Source organism: Piliocolobus tephrosceles, chromosome 10 (genome assembly GCF_002776525.5).
Source record: "Piliocolobus tephrosceles isolate RC106 chromosome 10, ASM277652v3, whole genome shotgun sequence".
Lineage (NCBI taxonomy): Eukaryota > Metazoa > Chordata > Mammalia > Primates > Cercopithecidae > Piliocolobus > Piliocolobus tephrosceles.
The window spans coordinates 45,162,759-45,172,148 of record NC_045443.1 but is presented as its reverse complement, the minus strand read 5'-3'; the positions used below and the strand labels follow the sequence as shown (position 1 = coordinate 45,172,148).

At 39.8% G+C, this 9,390-nt stretch overlaps 1 protein-coding gene and 1 pseudogene across 5 annotated transcripts in view; one reads left to right on the top strand and one right to left on the bottom strand.

The window, feature by feature from the left end:
- Positions 1-9,390, top strand: part of SENP1 (SUMO specific peptidase 1) — a 65,821-nt gene that overhangs the window by 13,223 nt on the left and 43,208 nt on the right. For all 5 annotated transcript variants that reach the window (XM_023231210.2, XM_023231214.2, XM_023231212.2 and 2 more), the window contains one exon: positions 5,070-5,229. In XM_023231210.2, the coding sequence (XP_023086978.1) occupies positions 5,070-5,229 (160 nt within the window). The remainder of the gene's footprint in view (positions 1-5,069; positions 5,230-9,390) is intronic.
- Positions 8,710-9,229, bottom strand: LOC111555289 (annotated as a pseudogene).

Here is a 9,390-nt window from a genome sequence, read left to right as displayed (position 1 = left end):
ACTTGGGAAGCTGAGGCAGAAGAATCGCTTGAACCCAGGAGGTGGGAGTTGCAGTGAGTGGAGACTGCGCCATTGCACTCCATCCTGGGCAACAAAAAAAGACTTCATCCCCAAAAAAAAAAAAAAAAATACCTGACCTGAATTCATTCCTTGGCAAAATCTACTTGAACTGACACTAAGCTGTTTATATTTTTTCTTCTTTAAAATCTCTGTAAAAATGAGTATTTTCACATTTTGCTGCAGATAACATGTTTGATTACAGAGTGCTGTTACAGATTATACTTGAAGGTGTTACCTAATACGCCAGGTTATCTTTCTAAAATTCCAAAAATTTTAAATTTGGATATAGAACTGGACGCAAGCATTTGATTTGGGATAATGGGCGTGTGCCTTCATTTGCTTCATTATTTTCCCTGTGGTTCAGGTGCACATTTACCCTTAACTATTTTCAGCTGTTGTTAATAACATGCCTTAAAAGCATTGGTATATAGAGCTTTTTTTCTTCTAAGTTTCAGTAAACCCTTGATACTCACAAAGAATATAACTAAGATTATCTTAAGTTCTAATGTAATATTTGGCCAGATTCCTTGGCTTTCTACTCAGTTACATACTTGTTAAGAGTTATATTTTTCTTATGTTTATCCTCATACCACAAGTTGATTCCCATATCAACAGTCTTACACTAAAAGCTTCATGTCTCACTTGAGTACCTTTTTTTTGGAGAAGAAAATAATTACAACAGTTGCTATATATAGATGATGAATAGAGAATAACAATAGTGAATAATAAAGTCATACTGAAATAGGGATGCTAAATTACTCACAGCTTGAAGCAGAGTACTCAAATTTGTGTCTAACAAATCTCATCTAGTCCCTGATCAAACAAGCTTATGGCATGTCACAGACATCAAAGGTCACTTTCTAAAAATCAGTATTTTAAATCTGTGAATGTCAGTGGTCTTATATATACTTTTTTCTTATTATGAAGTCTTTAATTAAAACCTACTTTTTACTGTGGACTTTAAAAAAACTTCTTCCTCTTTCCATACTCGTTCCAGTTATGCTCTCTCCTCTGGATATACTCTTTTCTAATAATCCCCACATCGATTGCAGTGGTCATCACCTTCTGCCTTACCTCTTGATTGGGCTAGACACGGACCCTCAGTTTACCTGCCTTAATCTGCTGATCCTGATTTTACTGGTATTTGTCTTCTCTCACTCTGCTGTCTCCTCCTCTACCAGGATGAAAATGAGCAGGAAGGCCCAAACTTTAGGATCTAGGATCTGGAACTTCTCCTTTATTGCTTTATTGGATTGACATCTCTAGATCAAGCTTTTTAAAAAATCTACCTCTCAATCCACTTAAGATTAGAGTATTTAAAATTTTGATTTTTTTAAAACTAAAGTTTTAAAAACTTTGTTACAGTTTACTTTGTTACAGTAAAACTTTATACGCCTGTAATCCCAGCACTTTGGTAGGCCAAGGCGGGAGTATCACTTTCTCCCGAGTTTGAGACCAGCCCAGGCAACATACTGAGACCCTGTCTCTACAAAAATAAAAATAAATTACCTGGACTTGGTGACATGTACTTGTAGACCCAGCTACTGAGGAAGCTGAGGTGGGAGCATCACTTGAGCTTGGGAGGTCAAGGCTGCAGTAAGCTGTGATGGTGCCACTGGCACTCAGCATGAGGGACAGTGGGAGACCCTGTCTCAAGAAAAAGAAAAAGTTTAACCCTAAACAGAGAAAAGTAGGATGAAAAGGAATGATTTTGCTCATGCTTAGAATCATTATCAATGTCTTCTCTTTGGAAAATATGTTAAATTAGGTTACCAGAATGATACTTGGTAGGTAACATTATTTAAACATCCTGCTATTATTTTAACTAAAGTTAACAGGAACAACTGGTAGTTGCTTTCATAGTAAGTAGTTACCTGACACATTCTTTTTTTTTGGAGACAGAATCTCGCTCTGTTACCCAGGCTGGAGTGCAGTGGCATGCTCTTGGCTCACAGCAACCTCCATCTCCCGAGTTCAAGTGATTCTCATACCTCAGCCTCCCTAGCAACTGGGACGACAGGCGTATGCCACCATGCCTGGCTAATTTTTTGTATTTTTAATAGAAACGAGTTTCACCATAGTGGCCAGGCTGATGTCGAACTCCTGGCCTCAGGTGATCCACCTGCCTTGGCCTCCCAAAGTGTTGGGATTACAGCCGTGAACTACCACACCCAGTCTTGACACATTCTTTTTTAATATGAAGTTTATTATATTCATAAAAGTATTGCTTGTCCCTGCAGAAAATTTGTATAGAAAAGTAGAAAAATACCCATCATGGCCGGACGCGGTGGCTCAAGCCTGTAATCCCAGCACTTTGGGAGGCCGAGACGGGCGGATCACGAGGTCAGGAGATCGAGACCATCCTGGCTAACACGGTGAAACCCCGTCTCTACTAAAAAATACAAAAAATTAGCCGGGCGAGGTGGCGGGCGCCTTGTAGTCCCAGCTACTCGGGAGGCTGAGGCAGGAGAATGGTTTAAACCCGGGAGGCAGAGCTTGCAGTGAGCTGAGATCCGGCCACTGCACTCCAGCCTGGGCGAAGAGCGAGACTCCGTCTCAAAAAAAGAAAAATACTCATCACTGTATCATTAGAACATAACCACAATTGAATTTTTGGTGTATTTTCTCCTAGTTTTGTGTGTATGTATGTACACATAAAAGGTAATCTTTTTTGTGGTGTTTGTAACTCTGATTTCTTACAGAAATCAGTGATGACAGACTATCATGTTAAACTCTCACTATATGTGGCCAGGCACAGTGGCTCACCTGTGTTATTTCAGTACTTTGTCTTTGGGAGGCCCAGGTGGGAGTATCACGTAAGGCCAGGAGTTCGATTCTAGCCTGGACAACACAGTGAAACCCTGCCTTTCCAAAAAAATAGAAAAATTAGGCATGTATGATGGTATGCACCTGTAATCCCAGCTACTTGGGAGACTGAGGCAGGAAGATTGCTTGAGCTTAGGAGTTTGAGGCTGCAGTGAGCTATGATTGTGCCACTACAGTCCAACCTGGGCAACAGGGTGAGACCCTGCCTCAAAAACAAACAAAACAGTATCTGTAGTTTCCTCTTAGTCTGTCTCTAGCTTTGCTTGATCCCATCAGCAACAGAACACCATTCAGCGATTGATTTTATTAAGTCTAGTTGGAACCACCTTTTTCTGTTTCTTTTTTTTTTTTTTTTGAGGCGGAGTCTGGCGCTGCTGGGGCTGGAGTACTGTGGCCCGATCTCAGCTCACTGCAAGCCCCGCCTCCCGGGTTCATGCCATTCTCCTGCCTCAGCCTCCCGAGTAGCTGGGACTACAGGCACCCACCACCACACCCGGCTAGTTTTTTGTATTTTTTAGTAGAGACGGGGTTTCACCGTGTTAGCCTGGATGGTCTCGATCTTCTGACCTTGTGATCCACCCGTCTCGGCCTCCCAAAGTGCTGGGATTACAGGCTTGAGCCACTGCGCCCGGCCAAGAACCACCTTTTTCTGTTTAAGCAGACTGCTGCCTGATCTTCTGCTTTTCTCCTTGCATTTTGAAGCTGCTGTCTCTGTCACATGCCATTGAGAATGCTACTCTGACTTATCCTTGATCTCAAATTTCACACCTGTTAGGGTAATTTGTATTTTTAACAGATCAATTCCTCAGACAGATATCTCTATTTAGATCATGCCCTAATCAAATTCTAGCCAAAACGTGTGAGAGACAAATATTTCTACTGTTATGACTTTAAACTTAAGTATAGTAATTTTCTAGTTTTTTACTAAGACTCATTTTCATTAGCCTCATGTTTCTGTCCTCAAAGTTATAGTAGTAGATGCTAAGCATAGATACTGATTACAAAGGAACAAAGTTACAATTCATTTTGAAAGTAAATTAGCTTATTTTAATTATCAGACTAAGGTCACCAACTATTGAATTAATTAGTACTAATACCATCCCTGACTGCTTCTTTTTTCCTATCTTATTTGCCCTACATCCTGACATCTTGATTAGCTTACAGAAACACAAAATTGTATTTTTGAAGGCTGCCTATTTGGATAGAGTATCAAAAGATACATTAAATATTTTTGATAGCATACATTTACAATATTGTGAAAAGTTCTATAATAATATGCTTTAAAAGAATATCTTCAAAATAATGTCAGCACTAGAAAAAAATTCCAGAAGTAGAGAATTATTATTCTTATGTTTTCACTGGAGCTCCTTAGAGTTCCATAACTTAATGTATTTTGAGGGAGCTATTTTAAATTGCCCAATTCTGCAGATAGGGAGAGAAGGGTATAGAAATTATTCTACCACTCCTAGCTGAAACTTCAGGAGGTTTTTGATATCCCAGATTGCAATCCATAAGTTAGAAAATTCAAGTAGTAAGTAATTCTCAATTAATCTGATTGTAGTAGCAAACATTGGAGTAATAATATGTTTGATTATGGCATTAAATGACTGAAGATTATTATACCAGAACCAGATATATATGATGGGTCATTCCTTGCCATAAGCCAACCAGAATAAGCAGCGATTAGGTTATCTCTGCTCTTTGAGAGAGTACCTGAGTCTTGAACATGATAACTAAAAAGAAGAAAGTGACACTAGCTGCTTAGTAAGCAATAACTGTTGTTCATTTGAATTACAATTCTCATTGGCCCCCCACCTGCTTTCTTACTGGTCTGGCCTACCTTCTTTCAGGCCCAGGCCTGGGAGTGCTTGCAAGATATAGTTGGGGTAAAATGTTGACTTTTGGTGGACACCACGGAGTCACATTGATGCAGATAAGGCACATGGCTGTGGCAGGATTCAGCTCCTTCATCAATTTTCAGGTTAGTATGGCTGAATCAATTATAGTTTGTAGAAGTTCCCCTACTGCAGACTTTACTGGCAGTTGAGACTGGGATCTTTCTTCCATGAGAGACATGGTGATATGCCACATTACTTTGGAATACAATAGTTGGTCATGGTTGCAGTCATAAGGAGAACCACCTGTAGAATTTGTTTAATTTATTCAAACTTTTATTTTTTTAGATAATCCTTCCTCAGACAGTTTTCTTGGCTCAGGCGACTTAAGAACCTTTGGCCAGAGTGCAAATGGCCAATGGAGAAATTCTACTCCATCATCAAGCTCATCTTTACAAAAATCAAGAAATAGCCGAAGTCTTTACCTCGAAACCCGAAAGACCTCAAGGTTGGTGTTTTGTCATCTTAGTTCTCAAGCCCTTCCTCAGATATAAGAGAAAGTGACTAAAAGGTAGATAGTTATTACATTGGTATTTTAAAAGAATAACACCATTTTTGGACTTTAAACCTTAAGAATATGAACAAATCCATTTTACATTTTCAACTTCTCATTTACTTAGTGCTGAATTTTGATGATAGCTAAATTTTACTGGAAGAGATAATTTTAAGTAAATCTTGGTGGATATGAGAATATTGGGACCCTTCAAGATCAGTATGGGTCTTGCAAATCTTAAAGTGAAAATCAGTCAATTTCTGCAATTTGAGCAGGAAAGAAACACATTTTACAGCTGTCATGCGAGCAGAGACCTGACTTAAACTAAAGCAGTTCTCTACCTCATGACATTAGTCAAGTAGATCAAGCTACTTCTGTATATTAGAAAATAAAGAGTCACAGGCCAGACACGGTGATTCATGCCTGTAATCTTAGCACTTTGGGAGACCGAAGCAGGTGGATCACCTGAGGTCAGGAGTTCCAGACTAGCCTGGCCAACATGGTGAAACCCCGTCTCCACTAAAAATACAAAAAAATTAGCCATGCATGGTGGTGTGTGCCTGTAGTCCCAGCTACTTGGGAGGCTGAGGCAGGAGAATTGCTTGAACCTGGGAGGCAGAGGTTGCAATGAGCTGAGATTATGCCACTATAGCTGCAGCCTAGGCATCAGACTGACCTCATCTCAAAAAACAAAAAAGATAGTCATAGAGAACTTTATCCTAGTTAGTCCAACCTTATAAGCTCTACCTAACATAACTTACATGGATTATTAAAGGCAGATGAAATCTAGCTTAGAAACTTTTTCCCTCAGGTATTTTATTATATTATTATTTATTATAGTATTTATTATATTAGTAAATATCTCTTTTTAAAAATAGTGTTTATGACTACTTAAATTCGGCCCTGGTGTATTTTAGGAATGTGGGATCATTTAATGTACTGTTTAGTTAAGTTTGAGCTTTGTGGTGTTGATAGAAGCCAACAAGATGGTTTTTATTTTATTATACACATGGACTCCAGGAACATGTGTCAGTACTCCCTGGGATCATGTTCCTCACTTAACTTTTAAAAAATTATACAGTAATTCACTCATACACTCACATTGTAGAAATCAATATGTTACCAACAAAACTGAAGATCCCTTGACTGCTACCCACAATCCCAATCCCTTCTCCTTGGTGTGTTTCCTTCCAAACCTTTTCCTGTCCCTGTTTCTTTCTTACTCTTTCTTACTCATATATAGTATGATATATATGTTATATATACTATTAAATGTATGATATTATTTTGTCTTCATTAAAGATTTTCTCTATGCATCATTTTGCAGGTGGCTTTTTTAATGCAATAAAGCCATACTGTTATTTTTTTTAAAAATGTTATTACAGAAATAGTACAAATACTTTGGAAAAATTTAGAAAATATAATTAAGAAAAATAAAAAATAAAAACATCATATTGCCACCAGCCTGAGATCAACTCTGTAATATCTCAGTACATATCCTTCTACATACTTTATTTTTTTCCAAAATGAGTTCATAGTGTATGTATTCTTTTGTCAATTTTATTTTATACCCTAAGTCATATTTAAATTTTCTCAGTTGACCCAATTAGTTTGGTTTCGCATCTGGAAGTTATTGGCTTTGTCTCTTATAACTAGAACAGCCTCCTTTTTTTTTTTTTTCGAGACGGAGTCTCGCTCTGCAGTGGTGTGATCTCGGCTCACTGCAACCTCCGCCTCCTGGATTCAAGCGATTCTCCTGCCTCAGCCTCCTGTGTAGCTGGGACTACAGGTGCCCACCACCATGTCCAGCCAATTTTTGTATTTTTAGTAGAGACAGCGTTTCACCATATTAGCAAGGCTAGTCTCGAACTCCTGACCTTGTCATCTGCCTTCCTTGACCTCCCTTCCTGGGATTATAGGCATGAGCCACCATGCCCTGCCTCAGCCTCCTTTTTTTAAATGACATGACTTTTCTGTATCATGTTCTACTTTTTGGATTTGACAGGTTGCTTGCACATGGTATCATTATTTTGTCAAAAAATCACCTGTATTTTTTATAAGCTAGGTTTTTGATGTGACTAAAAGGTGATGCTGCGTTTATCACATTTGAAAAACAAACAGTATCTTGTTTTGGTTCTCCTATTATTCATGATGCTAGACTGACCTCTGGATTGAGGAACTGACAATCTGGTAGTTAATTGTACAGTTAGGTTTTTCCCCTGTGACTTGAATGTAATCTAAATAATGTTACTTTGGCATTATATGAATAATGAATTTCACATCAGCCATCACCTAATAATTAATACCATTTGATAATACTTACCTGATAATAGTTTTATTACAGTTAATGAAATAATATTTTTCTAATTTTATCACTTCTACACTTCTTAATTGGCATTCTGATTGCATTTTTCCTTTGCTGGAGCTATTAGAGTCCCTGAAATGTGTTTCCTATGGGAAAGGCAGGATAAATGATTAGATTATACTTTTTCATTACCAGTTTTCAAAGCAAGGTTTTTGTAAAATAGACACTTCGTATGTTTCAAATGAATTTGTCTGTTCCTTTTTTAGTGTCATTATGGATTCAGTGTTTTGCAATCCACTATAATTGTTATACTTTTAATGCTCACATTCTCAGAAATTTGGCTAGTGGAAGCCCCTTAAGCTTGCTTCTCTGTCTGTTTGACCTTAGCTTATTGATTTTGGGTAACACCCTTGCTTTCTGGCATTGCAGGATGCCCTTGTACTGTTTGTTTAGAAGAGTAATCTTTTATGTTAAAAAACATGCATAGGCGCACATATACTCTGGGAAACACAAATACAAAAGACATTGTGGAGAATCCATCATGTCTTTACCAAACAATTACACTGCCCTTGCCATCTTTCCTAGCTGCATCCACTCATCCTAAGAAAACAAGCCTGTTCCTAAAATTTTAAGTCCTTGCTCGTTTCCCCATTCTTTTTTTTTTTTTTTTTTTTGAGAGAAGCAAGAATACGACTTTAATTTAACATCAATGACACTGTGTAACAGCACAGGGAAGAGGTAGTGGAGAGAGGTGGTCAGGCTTCCTGTTCCTTAACCAGCCTTGATTTTAACAGCAGAGCCCCAGCAACCTAGAAGTGCCTCACCTAGCCTCTTTTTTTTTGTTTGAGACTGAGTCTCGCTCTGTCACCCAGGCTGGAGTGCAGTGGCCAGATCTCAGCTCACTGCAAGCTCCGCCTCCCGGATTCCCGCCATTCTCCTGCCTCAGCCTCCAAGTAGCTGGGACTACAGACGCCCGCCACCTCGCCCGGCTAGTTTTTTGTATTTTTTAGTAGAGACGGGGTTTCACCGTGTTAGCCAGGATGGTCTCGATCTCCTGACCTCGTGATCCGCCCGTCTCGGCCTCCCAAAGTGCTGGGATTACAGGCTTGAGCCACCGCGCCCGGCCTCACCTAGCCTCTTAATGGAGTGGGAAGGGGCAGAGACTTGGAAATTAGAGGTTCAAAATGTAAAGAAGGCTGATGGCAAGCCTGGGGAGAGGCCTGGAAACGAGGGAAGGGCTGAGAGCTGTGAGGAGTCCTCACACGAAGACCCTAGCGCAGATCTTCAGCAGTGAACATGCCCCTGGCCCTGCGCAGGATGGAGTCCTTGGTGGCATCATATGGGTGCTTCTTGGAGGGGATCTCCACGACAGTGGGGATGGAGTGCTGGTGGGCGTCCAGGGCCTGCCGCACCATTTCGGCGATGTACTCGTTGATGAGGATGATGCCGATGTCATCCCGGTTTAGAAATTGCTGGAAAGTGTCTTCGATCTCATGGATGGTTGTATCCTTCTCCATCACCAGGAAATTGGGGTGGCAGTTCTTGTTAAGCTCCCCTATGCCGCCCAGCAGGAAACCAGTCACCGTGTCCTCGTCTCCCATCACTGCGATGAGCTTCCCTCTTCCCATCATCCTCGCAGCCGGGCAGAGCTCACCCCAGAGCACCAGAAGCCACTCTCATTTCCCCATTCTTAACACACCTACAAACCCAAGAAGACTTAAAGAGAATTATGCACTTTTTGATTTTCTTTAGATCTTGTCTGATTTGGATTCAGACCACATATAATGATTTTAAAGAGTTGATTTCATTGA